Source organism: Linepithema humile, chromosome 7 (assembly GCF_040581485.1).
Source record: "Linepithema humile isolate Giens D197 chromosome 7, Lhum_UNIL_v1.0, whole genome shotgun sequence".
Lineage (NCBI taxonomy): Eukaryota > Metazoa > Arthropoda > Insecta > Hymenoptera > Formicidae > Linepithema > Linepithema humile.
In genome coordinates, this window is record NC_090134.1 from 1934451 (window position 1) to 1951083 (window position 16633).

The 16633-nt window shown below is 42.4% G+C and overlaps 1 protein-coding gene across 18 annotated transcripts in view; it reads left to right on the forward strand.

Annotated features, from left to right (window-relative positions):
• The window catches only part of heph (polypyrimidine tract-binding protein 1 heph), a 365110-nt gene that overhangs the window by 290958 nt on the left and 57519 nt on the right, over positions 1–16633 (forward strand). For 16 of the 18 annotated variants that reach the window (XM_067358872.1, XM_067358873.1, XM_012377733.2 and 13 more), the window contains one exon: positions 11215–11403. In XM_067358872.1, the coding sequence (XP_067214973.1) occupies positions 11215–11403 (189 nt within the window). The remainder of the gene's footprint in view (positions 1–11214; positions 11404–16633) is intronic. The other 2 variants (XM_012377725.2, XM_067358870.1) reach the window with 1 other exon arrangement.

The window sequence follows — 16633 nt, forward strand, 5'->3', positions numbered from 1 at the left end:
ACCCTTCCGCCGCCGTTCATCTATATGCTCTCTGTATGCCCACTTTCCCCGTTACATCCCACCTTCCATCTCTTCCCAGCACTCGCTACATTCCTCTTTGCCGTCGGCAGAGTCATAGAAGTCGAGCAAAACCGATCGCCACCGCTCTGTATCGTGTAAGTTCCTTCCTCTCGTTCTTCTCCCCGTTTCGTCAAACTCTATATTTCCCTCTAATATTCTCCATTTCTATCATTTTTACCGTCGTCCGCTGCCGCGATCGGCACAAAGTCAAACGCGCTCTCGCGAGGTTTTCGATTTTTCAGCGACCGCGTTTTCGCTCTGTGCCGTCGCGTTTAAACATTTTACTTTTAATTCGAAATTTGGTTATCGGTATTTAAAATCATCATTTGTGCCAAATCGCCATTCTTATCGAATCTGCAGCGAAAGAATTTCATATAAAATTCAATTTCGTTTGTCGTGGTTTCTCTGTCAATTGCGTCGCCAACTAAGTTGTATAGGATTAAACTCTGATACGGAAGGGTCTCTATAGGTAGCAGCGAGTAGCGAGCTTCGATGATTCGATTAATTAATTAACAGCCATTATCGGGCTTAAAGGTTGAGTCATGGCGCACGGAAGACTGGTTTCCGCTCTGAGAGACACGAGTGTATGATAGTGCTTGTACGCATAATTTAATTTCCCCGACGCCGTTCCGCGCTATTTTCCTTTTGCTTCCTTCCCCCGCTTCGTCTCTCTTTGTTCTCCCGCCGCCCGTAATACTACAAACGGACCATCCGCCTGCCACTGCGATTCTTCTCCCCTCGGCCGATGGAGAAGTTTTCGTGCCGCCCCTTTTTACAGGGTGGCAGATAAGCAAATAGTCTTATGTACCACCGTGACATTGTTTGGAAGTGTTATTTCTGGGGTGAGACGAACTCGAGATCCCCATCTTGCTGTTGTTATTAGCTAATGGTACCTGCTAAAGTTGCGCGAAAATTCGAAAACAGGGAGTGCAAAAGCAACGATAGTAGTGGTAGTGAATACATGTACACTAAATCCAGCACAAGTCTCCTTTTAACAGTCATTAACAAAGTTACCGTCACTAACAGGATTAATTTTCTAAGATAATAACACAGAGATATTTGAATGGCGAAGAAATTCTCAGGCGCACATACGCGCGCAAGTTATGCGCTTGTCTCTTGGTATTTTTTTTCTATTGACCATTTGGGTGGGCAAAAAATGATGAGTTACATCATAGACCGTTTATCGTGCTGTTTGCGTATCGTTTCATGGGAAAATTCTTACTCGGCGGCGTTTTATTCAGTGATCGAACGGTTTCCTCTTATTCCACTAGCCACTTTCTCATCTACGCTTCTGCCCCTCTCTTTCTCCGCGGGGATTACTTCGTTCGATAAGGTAGGTCGAGCCGCCCTCAGCTTCTTTCGGCCGTCACGTAACCGTAAAACTCGTCTGATTTATCGTAATTGTCGGCACTACCGAATCCTGAAGGCAACCGGCGAAATTACGGAGCGAGATCTGGTTTCCGGCTCGTGAAGCGCCGTACGAGGCAGCTTGCGTCATCTAACCGCCGAGAGAAACGACGTTTTCTTTTCGCGTGGGAAATTTCGGGACTGCTCCCACAATCCCGGCACTTTATCTAATGGCGTTGGTGATCTCTCGGCGCCTTAGTCCGCCGCGACGGGAGGATTACACGGCGTACTTAAATTGCGCCCAAGTAAATTTCACCGGGATAACACGAGATGCATTACGTTACACAGAGGCGCTCCCGTTGCCGCCTCGCGTATTTTTCCTCGCACCGGAATTCCGTGATATCACGATATTGTCGTGGTGCGCACGCGAACCGATTCTACACATGCGTGGGCCGAGCTCGTCGGAAAGCGCGAGCTTTAATTCGAACCGATATAATCCGCTTATTCGTCGGGGCGCTTATTAATTGTTAGACAAAATCGGATCTCCGTGCGACGCTTATCGGACGCAATCAAATTCGGCAAAAAGGGGAGGAGGAGGGGGTAAGAGAAGGAATATACGAGGGGGGTCGGCCTCGGTGCAACGATGGGGCTCGATACGCGCGAGGATTTGCGAAATAGAGGACTTCCCGTTCCCGCATTCCATCTTTTTTACCGTTCCCGAAAATCGGCTGTTATACGGAATTTTGTGTACCGACGACTGACGTTTATTTTACGGTCGTTGTACCGCTTTTGTTCGCGCTGCAAGCTCGAGGAAAAGAGAAAAGCTAATCGAGAGAAAAGGTATTGCTCCACTCGATCTCGTCGGAAAAATGTCGGGTTTTATAAAAGGAAATAAACGGCGCCGGCATTGCTCTCGCGATCGCGGTACTGAGCTTACGAGAAAGTGACGTAGTTCTTTTTTTTTTCTTCTTTTTTTATGTGACATTTCCTCATTGTTGTTGCTCGACTTCTATAAGGATTATTTTTAATATCAATTCTTACAGACGAATAAATAGAAATAAAATTCAGAGATATTATATGCGTAGGAAAATGTACGTGTATTAATATAAAATATAACATCATTTATCACACGAAACTGACCCTTCGTAGCAGCCACGATCCTGTAAGTATAATGGTCGGGGATTAATTTTTCAGAGCTTTTTTATTTGTCTTGTTTAGACGCGTTTCACGCGACCCTATTTCAACGTAGTTTGTTCCGTCGAAAGTTCGATCATCACGATTACCTTTTTATAACAAAAATGTCCGCCGGAGCTTTCAAGCTTTGTCGCGTATAACCGGCGTCCAGTCATGATGCGGGGCCGTCTTCAATGCGCCGATTTCAATTTCGCAGGATAAAAACGCGCCGTTGAATGAGAGGACGGATCCCCTTACATTGGTTTTATATACGATGTATCAGATGTCTTGCACTATCCCCCGAGTTTGGCTTTCAATATCTATGGTTCGGAGAAAGTGCGCCACTTCTGAGACATCCCGTGTATCGATATCCCGACACAGGAAAATGTAGCATCGTCACGGAAGAAACATATATTTTGACGGGCGCGACAGAATTGAAGTCGCAGTGTCATCGTTAAAATGAACTCCGACGCTTTTCACTTTGATTCGCGCATCTATTAATGCACATGATACGTTTCTAAAAAACGACGTTCCTGTAAAACCGGAGAAATAGCGGTGATGCTGAATAATCGATTTCGAAATTATTAGAAATTCGATATCACGCTTGGGAAAAAAAAACTTTGTATCCTGCGTATTACAACGGCGAAAAATTAATATTGCATGTAGATATTTATTGAACAAGAACATTATTGATGTACATATTTTTAAAATATTCCTCTTTTAAGCATAATATACATAGACGTATAATTTATTCTAATTAAGAAAGACGTTAATTTGTAATCCCCAACGTTCGAAAGTGAACTTCTTTGTAGTATTAACATTATTTTCTGTGAATTTCTTGAATCAACCTCGCAATATAGATAATTTTACTTAAGAGAGCGAGCGCCTAGAAGATTATAATTAATTCTAGAATACATAATTTTTCTTGTTAATAATAACCCATCGTGTTATTTTATTTTTTTGCTCTATTATTCTTATATTACAGTGCGGTTAATTATAACATAAAAGAAATATGCTATTAAACTAGCAGTGCAAACTGATAAAGAGCGGAAAGGCGTTACTGAAATCCAATTAAATTATAAAACGTGTGATTTATGTCCAAATCAGAAATATATCGTCGCGTATGTGCGGGGAAGGAAGAGTGCGCGAGAGAGGCAGGTTAACGATTTCCAGTCTCGGGAAGGAATATTGATATACGCAGGACGCATATTTTTATGGCGCCCATAAAAATCGGTCGCGCTACACGACGGCAACCGCGTCGAAAGAATCGTAAAAATTTCACGCACGCGCGCGGAAACGAGCGTCTCGCGACCGTGCATTCTTTACTTAGTCGCGCGTTCGCGATCCCAACAAACCTATAAGCCGTAAACAATAGTTACGCCCGGTATATAAGACGCGTCAAATTATCAAGATATATATTCCTGAGGTACCCCCGGCGTACCTGAAAGGCTCGAGGGGTGGTACGAATGCGAGGGAGGGGGGGAGGGGCGAGAAGGAGAAAAGTTGCACGAAGGCAGAGAAAAGAGAGACGAAGAGTTTTCGCGCGAAGGAGGGAGAGAGGGGAGGGTTAGCTCGCTCGGGTGGTTGGAAAATCGACAGAAGGAGGCTGGACGGGAGGGGTGGGTTAGGTAGTGCGCTCCACGTAGACACCCAACGACGGCCCCATTGCACCCTCGGGTCTGTATTAATGATATAATATTTCTTTGATTCACCGGAGCAGCGTACCTTCCCTTAACAACCACCCCCGTGGCCCGTGGAGTTGATCCCGACCCTCCCCATTCTCCCCCTTGCCCTCCTTAAACAGCCGGAGTGATGGAAGGAGACAGTGGACGAGTTCAAACGTAGTTTCAGCCGGAGGAAAACCCGTTTCGCGTCCCTTATAGCGGAGATAAATTACATTCGTGTCCCGTGCCCCGCGCGCCCTCGCTCCAAACGCCCGGCAGCGACTACCTCCGGGCGCCGCGCGAGTCCCCGTTCGAATCGTCGGCGCTGGTAGACGAGATTCCGAGGAATGTAACGGAGTTTATTTAAATCAGAAATAACTCTCCTCACTCCGAAATACATCCGCATCGTCCGCATCTCGCGAACTCCTCTTCTGTCGCTCTCTCCGCGCCGAAACTCCGCTGGAAACTTAGCGGGTGACTTATAACGCTTAAACTCCGCCAATGGTAACGAGATTCCGCTCCCAGCTGCTTTAATAATAAACCCGTGATAAAATATATATCTCTATAGAATATCGCATTTTTTTGCCTAATTAATTTGAATCTTTTTTTTTTTTAAAGCAAAAATTCGACTGAATACCAGTCTCTTTTTGTAATTTCCTCGCTTTTAGCATGAATGTAAGCAGTGAGAATTTGAATTAAGATTACCTTGATCTCACATTAGTCGAAGAATTTTAAAATCAAATGCAACTTGAGGAACTCACTGTATATCTATGTATGCGCTCATCTTTTCCCTCCCTTTCGAGCTTGCATATTTTCTGTGAAAACACAGAAGAGATTTGGAGCCTGGATGACAGTAATCTCTATAGCCGCAGAAAACCACGATTATCGGACTTTCCGAAGAGCCACTCCGAGTCTGCAAAATGCGAGACGTACCGCTAAGAAAGCACCCGCGGGAATTCGCGAACTTGGACGGACTTATTCACCGGATGCGAATAAATTTCGGCGGAGCTTCGCGAGCGAAGTTGAACGATGCGGACGGGAGGAGGGCCGGAAGGGCTCTTGGAGGGTCGATTTTCGAGCAAAGGCGACCGACCCTCTTCGATCCATCGGGACCGACTCGTACCGCGGGGGACCTCTCTCTCTCTCTCTCTCTCTCTCTCTCTCTCTCTCTCTCTCTCTCTCTCTCTGTGCACACGGGAGCACACAACCGGCATCATGTACGTGTACGCTGATACGCGCAATGCGATGGTAGGTGGATGTTTATGGCGCAGCGCGAGTATTCGATCCAATAACGACTTTATAGCCGACGTCGGGCGAGTGCCGCGGTTCCTCCACGGCAAAATGTTAGGAAGCTTGTGGCCGAGCCAGCGGGAGGAGGAGGAGGAGGAGGAGGACTGTGGATAATCCGGGATCACAAAAGGCACAAGGTACCCGTCCGGACCGAGATCGGGGAGTTGGTTCGGAGGATACGAAAAGGGGAGTTTGGGTACCATATGTCACGACGGGATTATAGAATTTCGGTCGCGGTGAAACGTGTTTGTACCGGGATTGTCGATCTAATTCGATCTCGATGGAAAGACGACGGCGAGAAAGGGGGAGTAAACATGTCGCGTCCTTTTAAACGAACTTTATTTGGACGAGATAATAAAGAAAGCGACGTTGTAGCTTTAAATTATTCAATTACGCGCGTGTACAATCAGAAACAGCGACTTATTACGCGTCGAAGAAAAAGCGTCCGATGCACATTGTTCTCTATATGCGAAGAAAGAATAACCGATGTCTCGTTTCACATGACAAAAAAACCGAGGCAAAGGAAATGTTACAGATACGCGACATCCGGCCTTTTCGATCTCAAAGTCAAAGAAGCGATATCGCTCGCTTCTGTTTTAAAAGATATCGAAATATAAATGTATCCGCAAAATAAAGTTCTCCGCTTGCCTTTTCTCGATGATATACGATCCCATAAATGTGGTCGGCACCCTTGTAACAGGGTTCAACCTATGGATGGTGGTACGTTTGTAATACACTTTCCATCTGGCAAAACTCTAAAAATTCTAACTTTCTAAAAACTTGATATTTTTTTTCATCAATTATCGGGCGGCTGATGTGTCGCATCTTTCGAATAAATCACGAAATTGTCGGAACGGAAATTAGTCGCAAGTATTCGTTTGCGCAGATAGCAAAGTGTGACACGTCTGTCATGAATTACTTGATTAGGATGATCGATGGATCAAGCTGGCTGTAACTGAAAGCGGAAATAACATCGTCGCGACGATGGCACCGCCATTGGATCACGTAACGGATTATATTTAATAGACTTCGAATCTGCGCTCTCGAAAAGTCTCTCTAGCATCCTCGATCATAATTAAATGCAGCGTGTAGCGCGAAGAGCGCGGTGGCGAGTTACAAATGGTTGCAGGAAACATTTTTCGGATAGTCCATGAAATCCGAAACGCTCTCGAAATGTCACGATAAAACAACAAACAGCGCGGAACATTCAGCAGCGAAACGTATATGCGAGGCCCGTCACCGAAGAATGCTCTCATTTGCGCGCTATACGGCGAAACCGAAAACAAAAAAAAATACGCACTGCAGAAAATCGTTCGTAAATGCATGGCTTTGTGAAATGCAGCGACCGACCATAACGATATAACCGCTTGCTCGATAATTATCGACGCGCTGGATGTACACGAACGTGTACATAGTTTTGTAACAGGGTCTTTTATCCGATCTGTCGTGTTGTCGAGCGAGATGAAAAACACGGGTGCGCAAATCGCTCGCAAATCGTAACATACACAATCGGAAGCCGCGGGCGCGCGCGTGACTTGTTCATTCAACGATTTACAAAACCGCTATTTTCCGGAAACTTTTTACACGAATTTCTTCTATTGACTTCTAATTGCGAGTCACGGCGCGGTTGATTGCCATCTGTTCGCAATCGTCGTGTTCATACGCGGAATTGACAATTGTGTCAATCGAAATTAATTTACTCAAAATTTTCACACGTTATTTTTTTCATTCCGACACAATTGACTATGTCGCGATGGCGTTACGCCATCGTTTTATTTAGCTATTCGAAACTGACGCATGAACATCGCACGCGCGTCGTTAGGCGGCTGAATAGATCATTGTGCCGAAAATCGCAGCGCTTAATCACTAAAGCGAGCGACGTGATCGTGCGGCCGACTGCGCGCGTCCAACCAACATAAGGGTTGATCCTGGATTCAGCGGATCCCGCGCGGAGGATTTCGTCCCATTCGCACGGAAACCCAATTGCGCGGCTCTATGCGTCATTAGCGCTGGAAACGGAGTTAACGCCGTTAAATCCGGGTCGGTCGGTCCAGCCGCGATATTATTCGCACTTGTGCCGACCGTTCGTTCGTTCGTTCGTTCGTTCGTTCGTTCGTTCGTTCGTTCGTTCGTTCGTTCGTTCATTCGTTCGGTCGCATGTGCCCCGCATAGGTGCGAAATGACGATCTCTCATGCGAAATACGAATGAATGATTATTCGTCTCGACTAATTCAATTTTCCCCGACGAACTGTGTAAATTTTTCCCTCGGATCTCTTGTCTCCCCACGATTGCTGTTGCCTTCTCTCGAGACCCTTTATGACGTTTCTGTTCCGAGTATAAATTTAACAGTCATTATGGAATCATCACAGACGGCAATTGAATTTTGACGATTGTAAAAAATTCAGTGACAGAAAATCGTTTTTGTCGGATGACGTATTTTTTGCAATTTACTTCTCTGTGCCACGGCGCTTTACATTTACCAGTCTAAAGTTTCATAACTGATTTTTATTCCCGTTGAAAAATTTATGGCAAATGTAAAAATAACATACATCGAATTTTGAGGCGACGATTCGAAAAAGTCTCGATGATGATCGCAGTTCGAATTGCGCGTTTTACACAGTAAAATAAACTTTTCTTATTTATGCTCGAATTTACCGGTGAAATTTTATTTCCTTCAACATTTTATCAATATATGCGAATCTCGCCGCTTTGCCAATATTTTTCGAGTACTCATGACTCATTTGGTAAATATTTTCTATAATATGAGAATAAAAACTAGGTCACTTGCCTAATACAAAATAAAACACTGCACAAATAGAAAAAGCATTTTGATGTCTTTTACGCATCATAGCATAAATAACATTTTTACATGTATAATGCGTATGTATCAACGAATAACGATAAACTGCTGAGCACACTGCTCGTTTTGATAAATATATATAAATATAGTTGCGCTTGTTACCCGCGTTCTCTTAAAATGTTTATTTTAACCATAATAATTTGTTTTGTGGATACATATATCGATACACGTTGCTTATACGTCTCGAATTACGGACGTGCATTTCGTACATTAACAAATTGCTTTCTAACTAATTGAAAGATTCTATCAGCCGCGGATCATAGTGCGGGTACAAAGGATAGTTCGTTGAAGTAAATACAAATACCACATGAAGTAATACTACTGTTTGCTTAGTGTTTCAGTTGTGCGTTTACAATTAATTAATTTGTCTGCTGCATGCGCTGTAATTAGCGTAAGTGTTCCAAATCCAAAATGCGTCGACGTGTGTGTTTAGAGGTAAAGTAAATTCGAAATAATGCAACTCGTGTAACGTCACAATAATTCCTTGCGTTAATACATTTCGCTGAAAAATAACTAGCGCGCACATTCGAGACTTATAACATTGTACGATTAGCAGTGTGATAAATCGGAAATCTGCTAAACTTTGTACTAATATTTAGGTTTTATTTCGACGCAACATGCGACGTTATTATTGTTTCACATATTTGCTCATATTCGCATAAAGAATATTAATTTCTGTAATTTTATCACGACGTCTTAATATTAAGATATCTTGTAACTTTCCTGAGACAGAACGAACTAAATTGTGACTTCTCTCTGCGTGCTCCTTTGCTAATCCTCGTTTATTATAACTAGAATATCTTGCAGAAAACATATTAAATATTCAAACATAATGCACTGCTGCGCCCGAGCAGGGAATTAAGTATTGAAAACAACATATAACTAATAGTAATATTACTATTAGTTATATAAAAACATATGTTTTTCAATAATAACGTTCGAATTCTTTGATATTTTTGTGCAAGACAGTGAAATAAGAAAAACATTATCATGTTAAATATATGCACAATAATAAACATAATAAGATGTGCTCCACATTATTCTTGCACTCCACTTGTATGCAACACAATAATGACAAATCCAGCTAACTCGCCAGCATTTTCACAATCGAACAACGTATCTCGTGCTTTTGTATGTAAGAAGCTATCGTTCACGTTCCAATACCAGCCGCGTCTTTCTTCTCTTGACGAGGAGACACGATGAGGCTTTAAGTAATATCGATATCGATGTGAAAAGGCGAGTGCGCCGGACGCGGAAGAAAGGCGAATGTTCGAAAGCGGGGACGAGGCAAACGTTGTGAATGCGTCGATATTGAATTGAAAATGGATCGCGCGGAAAAGGAAGCGACGGAAGGACGGAGACGGAAAGCTCCGTGCGCTCGACGGTGCAGCGAATATAACCGCGATCCGTGCATAAACATTCCCCATCCTTTCTGTCCTTTGCATCTCATTCTCGCGCTTATTCGCCGTTCGTGGATTACGAGCTTGAAAATGCAGTTATCGCGAAACCTCTTCGCCTCGCCGACGATTACGCGAAACTTTATTAATTTTTTTTCTTGGTATTTTCTCTCCTCCCCCGCAATACGAATCAATTTTCTCTATATCCGGCTCGATTTCTGCCTCAGCAAGATCCACGCGCGTCCTTTTTCTTTACTCTTCGTGCATTTACTTATTCCTCTCGTCGGTCGCGATAATAAAACGCTCGATGCGAACGGCATGGCTCGGGGGACGACGCGGTGTAATGCTTTTTATTAAGTTTTCTCGATAAACGTATCACTTGACTGTCGCGGACGCGACTTCGCGACCCAGCTCTTCGGGGAATTTTTCTTTACGCCGCGTTGCGCACGCGAGGACATTTAGAAATACGGGATTATTAATTTTATGAACGCTCAAAGGAAAAGGGAATCCAAGCAAAATCTTCTTGGAGTCTCGAGCGAGACGCTTTTTTCTTCGTTGTAGGATTTATTTTTATTTCCGACAAAGTTGCGATATAAATTATTGCAATACGTAATACAGCTGGATGATAAAAATTGCTCTATAAAAATATATTTGTAAAGACATAAAAAATGTGCTTGAAACAAGCGAATTTAAGATAGCATTTACGGTAAAAGAGCATTTTCGTGGAATCAATTGCAATCTTTTCGTTCTTCGCGACATGGCATAATTAAAACGAAATTCTTGTGCGTATAAATTTGCCCCAAGCTACTCCCGTTTTCCCTCTCCCGTTTGCTTGAATTTCGCCGTCTGTCCCGAGCGTGTTTACCCGCGTACGCGAGGTTCAGATATTCCATTACGACTCGCGCTGCGAGGCAAATATAAAAATGCTTTCCGTTCCTCTCCTTATGTTTTACCTCTCCGCGCATAAATCAGAAAAGAATCTCGACATAAACTTGCCGAGATCAGTTCGGGTTAAGGCAACTGCACAAATCGGACAATCGTGTATCTCTTTTTATCTCACGAAGTTACACTTAACAAGACCATAAATTATAAGCGCTTCGTAAAGCGGTGTGCGAGCAAGTAGTAAAAGCCTATTACACGTCAAACCGAAAGTTGTTAAGTAGTAAAAGCATGAATATGTCAGACGTACGTTAGCGTGAAGAAAATCAGACGATTAATCGGAATGAATAAATTTACTTCAGAATATATTGTACATTGCGAAAAAATGATATTTGACTTATTTTACATGTAAAAATAATATTTAACTTAAACGTTTGATCGCGATCTAACTTGTTCGAGTTTCTACAGAAACGATTGACGATTGAGGGCGGCGACCTTCGCATAGCAACGCGACTAACAAAATACTTCCTTTTACTGTTGCAGGCATTTTTGGAAATGGCGGATGAGAATGCTGCGGCGACAATGGTGACCTACTACGCTTCTGGCATGGCGCAACTCAGAGGCAGAGCGGTGTACGTGCAGTTCAGCAATCACCGTGAACTCAAGACGGACCAAACGCACTCCAACAACGCGGTCAGTAGCCCAACAAATGATGTCGCCAACACTTCTGAGGTCTGTGTCATACTTCTTGCTTCTCTTCTTTCTCGCTTTACTAACCCTGCATGAATCACTCTACGCTACTCTCGCCAAACTAAATTTCAACCATTTCCCAACACTCACACGCTTTGTTTCTCTTCTTCCGGCGTTAAATCACGGCACGTCTAAAAGCGCAAAGAATAATATCAAGAATCAGTTAACGAATAGTTTGAAATTAACGTTAAAGTCGCATATTTCATTAACGCAATAGACTTTTTTTTTTTTATTTCAATAAAATTAACCTGTTTTGCGCTCTTTAATAACGCTGTAATAACGCTAAATTTCCACTTTGTACGTTCTTCGTTTCTAAGAAGAGAAGCAAGATACTCGTTACGTCCCTGTCGATGACGGTGACTTCGATGCCTCGAGGCGTTGACCGAAGGTGGCAAGCATGAGACAGGGATTCACGTCGGTCCCAACACAATGGATGTTAACTACGCGGTCGGGCTAGATCGTGCACTTCGACAGTGTGTTATTTATGCGGGCTAGTTAATTAAGCCGATACTCGGGCCCCTTGCACATATCCTTGCCATCGAGGTAACAACTAATGCACTGGCGCAACCACGCGCGAGAGAGAGAGAGAGAGAGAGACGCCACGGCCATTTCGCCGTCAAGTCAATCTAAACACTCGCGTCCGCAAACTCCGTTATAATTAATGCGTCCATAATTTATGAACGATCCCTCGGGCGCGAGCGAGGGCGGCAGTGCGTCCCGCTGCACACTACCACCCCTCTCGTCCACGTGACACACTGTCTGTCACGCACACCACTTGCAACTTGCGCGTGTCATCGTGCGCCGCCGGTCATCATTGGAACTAGTTAACTCGCTGCGCAATTCGGTGCCGCACGGCCGTTTCGAATGAAATTTGTCAGCGAATTAATTAGCATGCGAATTCGCTGGGCGAATCAATTAACGGAATTCGGTCAGAGCATTGATGTCATTGTGTGGACGCTAATTTACGTTTCATCGGTTATTATATTTACTTCGTCAAACTAGATCTTTTTTAATGGAGCATTTTTCACAACAATTTATTTGGCTCCACAAACGGTGGCTAAATGACCAAACGATGATGCTTGAAATGCTTCCACGCGAAAATCCGATGAGAACGATATGAAAGCCCATTTTTTTTTTTTTTTTTCTGTCTCTCTCTCAAAATGCCACGCACGTGCTTGGCGAGTCTGCGACGTGACGCTGTCTTTCCACAATCGTCCTTCAATTCCGCGGCGATCGCGGGAGCATCGGAAGCGACACCGGGCGTATTATCGTTAACCAGGCCCCGCCAATTCGCGTCGTCGACATCGTAACTCCGTAAGTTTCCGACGCCACCGTGTCGGTCTGTTCTTCCCTCCGTCGGAAGCCACCCCCTAGAGTTACCGAACTGCCGTTCCCGCCCTCGGGAGCGCAACTTCGCGGTAGAAACGGACACCGATCCCACGGGGAATCCTCCGGGAAAGTTTCGCGTGTATCGGCGAGAGGTGATGGCCCGCACGAAAAATAATAAATAAGAGAGTAAATAGCTCGGCGACGACGCGGCGTCGCCGTCGATGCTTTTTCTCTGACACGCGAAAAGTTTTTGCGCACGTGACCGTGGAAACTTTACAATCTACAGGACGCACACAAGCCCACATGCACAGTTCACCCGAGGAAATTCGTAACTCTGCGAAATCCCTGCACGCAAATCTCACGTCACGTCCCCTAAATATGTGTCATGACGTCATTAGTGCTTTGTTAAACGAACGACTGCAAAACACGCGGAACAAACAAAGTTTAAGCGTAATTTTTTTTAACGTGCACAGGTTAACATGCACTTGTTTTATACCAGACAGGATTCTATTTCCGGAAAGAGTTAAAGTCGCTTTCCAATTTCCTTCATGAAGATTTAATTTATGACGTCTATTTTTTTAAAATTCCAATCTCTCTGTTGAACATCTCTGTTGAGTATTTAAGTTATTTTTAATTGAGCTAATATTCGCTTTTCAAATATAGAAACGGCATTAAAAGTATTACATTTAATGCGTCATCACTTGTTCATTCCCGACATTGAATATTCTGTTAATTTAACTTTAAATCTTTGGCAAAAAAAAGATCGACTGCAAATTATATCTCTCTCAAAATATTTCCTGCAATTTGTAGATATATTTGATATAGATATATTTGAAGTCACACGTTCTTTCAATTACCGCTACCAGAAGAATATTGACAAATGAAGCTATTTGTGTCGGAATGACACCAAAATAATTCCCGATTGTGTAAACTTCTCTTAAGAATAGAATTGACATTCGTGCGCATTAGCGCATCGAAAAACTATTTATATATTATGAGAACTCTTAATTGTTTAACATTTGTGTAATATTAGTTTTGCACAAATTTAATTTCTGTTTCCATTTCTCATTCTCATCTCATTCTCATTAAAAATTTAAACACACATTTTATAAAAAAATATATTCCTTCAAGCATTTTTAGTCGAACCAGATTTTTACCGTTAAAATATTTTTACTCTATTTGACATTTCTAATTACTCCCAACTTTAAATATTCAAAATAAAGAGAGAGCATTACTTATATAAAAGTGATATTAAAATCTCGTATTTTCTTCGCGTATAAAATGATACTTGCGAGGGAGATGCAAAGATGGTGGAAGATTTTTAGTTTCTCAGGGTGAGTTCGTTCCCGCTCTATGGTCGAATGCTTTCTCGCCGGCCGTCCAGGCTGACAAACGACGCCGAAAAAGCAATCGCCGTGAAAGCCTCGGCGATGCACCGCTCGTGCGGCCTGTGTCTCTACGTGGGCGACGATGATGCAGGAAATTTCGCGGTCCGAACGCAAGACGAACGTCGTCTCGACCCCTAACCGATGCGCTGCTCTCAAGCTCGCTACCGGAAAAGAAAGAAATCAATTTTTACATAAACGAAGGAACAAATCCGCAAAGACATCTGCCACGAAACACGTTAGACATTGTCAGGCACGTCTTTTAAAATATCATTGACCCTTTTCAACGAAAAGCGTTTATGTAACTTGCGTCAATATATAATTCAACTTTACATTTTTGATGTGAAACAAATTTTCATAGACTCGGATCTTTATTCCTCATTTTTAATATTTTATCACTTGTGACTTCTCTTGTTATTCTTTTTTAGCGCTTTTGCCATTTTAATTTTTGATTTTTGACTGGTGTATGAAAGGAAGAATATTGCTGCTACTTTTTTCGATTACATAAACGTGATAAGATAAAAGTTGCATTCGCGTGAAATTTAGAAGCCTCTCAATATCAATTCGAAATATAATGATACGGATTGGACAAATGACGAAAACGCAAAACGACTGGGAGAAATCGAATCCGGCGGAAGAGAGAAAGAGAGAGAAAAAAAGAATATATTTATGACACGCAGTTAATGCGACCGCCCCTGGGGGTAATGTGTCGGTTAAGTAAATGCCCGACCGGCGAACTCGTTTAATAAAGACACCGCGCGCCGTGGTGCTCTGGCATTGTTTAGTAATTAATTTAGAGCCGAGTTTACTGCCCCAGAACGCGCGGTAGTCGTGCTCTGTAGAGCACGGACGGGTGAGATAAAAATAGATATTTCGAGTAATAGGTGATAAACGCAGAAATATTATTCTGCTGCGCTGAAAAATGAATTATTATCAAGAGAGATATTATAATTCAAACCATAAAATTAAATTAAATAATCTCCCAGAAGTAAACGGTACCGAGCAATTAGGCGCTTCTAATTACTTTGCTTTTAACTGCTATAAATGGGCAAAATGCAGTATTTTATGTATATGTGTACAAATGTACGTATTATATACGTCGAAATTGAAAATACACCAGTGCACTTGTTTCCTCGAGTTTCATCGAGCTCGTGTAAAATTTTCTGTCGCGAGGAACTTGTATTCGAAATTAAAAGCTATTTTCACATGGATTTTCACCGTGTAACGTCTCCGCGCGGTCTCGTGTTCCAATTTGTTAATATGGATTAATTTAGATATTTCCGAGTGCTTTTAGGCGGCCGCTTTTATTACCGTTCCTGTCCTCGTTCATATGATCCCGCTTTTGTACCCGGAACGCCAGTGGGATTCGATTTGAACGCGCGCACAAATATCTTGGCCTGCGCTGAGCGAAAATATATCATGGTGATACGCCTATTTACAGATAAAGGTAGACATGACAAGCGAGAATAATTTAATTTTTTTTTCTTTTATGAAATGCGTGATAGGTAAGTGCGCCGTCACATTGTTTTATATATATACATATTGTTTATTCCATTTATTTGTACTTAATTTGATATTATTATTTGAATTTACAATGTTAACCTCGAAAGTAAAGCCACGAGGGAAAAAACGCCCGGTAGTTTTTCATTACACAACACGTTATACGACATACACTCATATTTTATATTTTAACTTCACTAATTGGCATCAATTGATATTTATTCTACACTTTTATATATCATTGTCGAATATGTCAATAAACATGAAATAATAACCACAAACTATAGAACTTTTCGATGCAAAATTTTTTTTTCTAAATATATTAAAATACCTTCAGGCTAAAAAACACGCTTGCATAGCGCATAAAATTGAATATTATTTTTTTTTATATTATATTTTTATTAAATATTTTATTACATTTTATTAAATTAAATAACTTTTTTTATTTTATTGCAAAATTTTAATATCTAACTTGTTTAAATAAAACCACGAAAAATCAATCTTTTTCGAGGTTCACCTTATACATTTTCTAAAAGTCAACAAAATATTTTAAATAAAATTCAGTTCAAAAATTAACGTACGTTACTTATTTCAAATATTTTTAAAGTGTTCAGGCGAAGTTAATTTTTCTTAGACAGCAATCTGCGCTTCTCTCTATTTTGCATACAATGACGGGCCGATAAACGACCGAACCTGAAAATTTCCCCGGGCTTTCGTCTTCGTCAAGCGCGCTTACCCGGCACGGAAATCCGTGGAAAAGTTCGCCGCGATAGGCCACGCGCGAAAAATTTTTATCACCTCGGCGGGTGACTCTGCGGCTATGGGAAGAGGGGGGGTTCCTAATACTTTAAAACAGATTCCGCCTAGCGCGCGGTCGTAACAAAGCCGACAACAAAAGTGTATCGGCCGTCTGTGCACAAAAGAGAAGGTGCGCGCGCCGGCTAATGGTTTTTCCGACGAGGAAACTTTCGGTAGCCTTTAGTAGTCGTTCGCTCGCT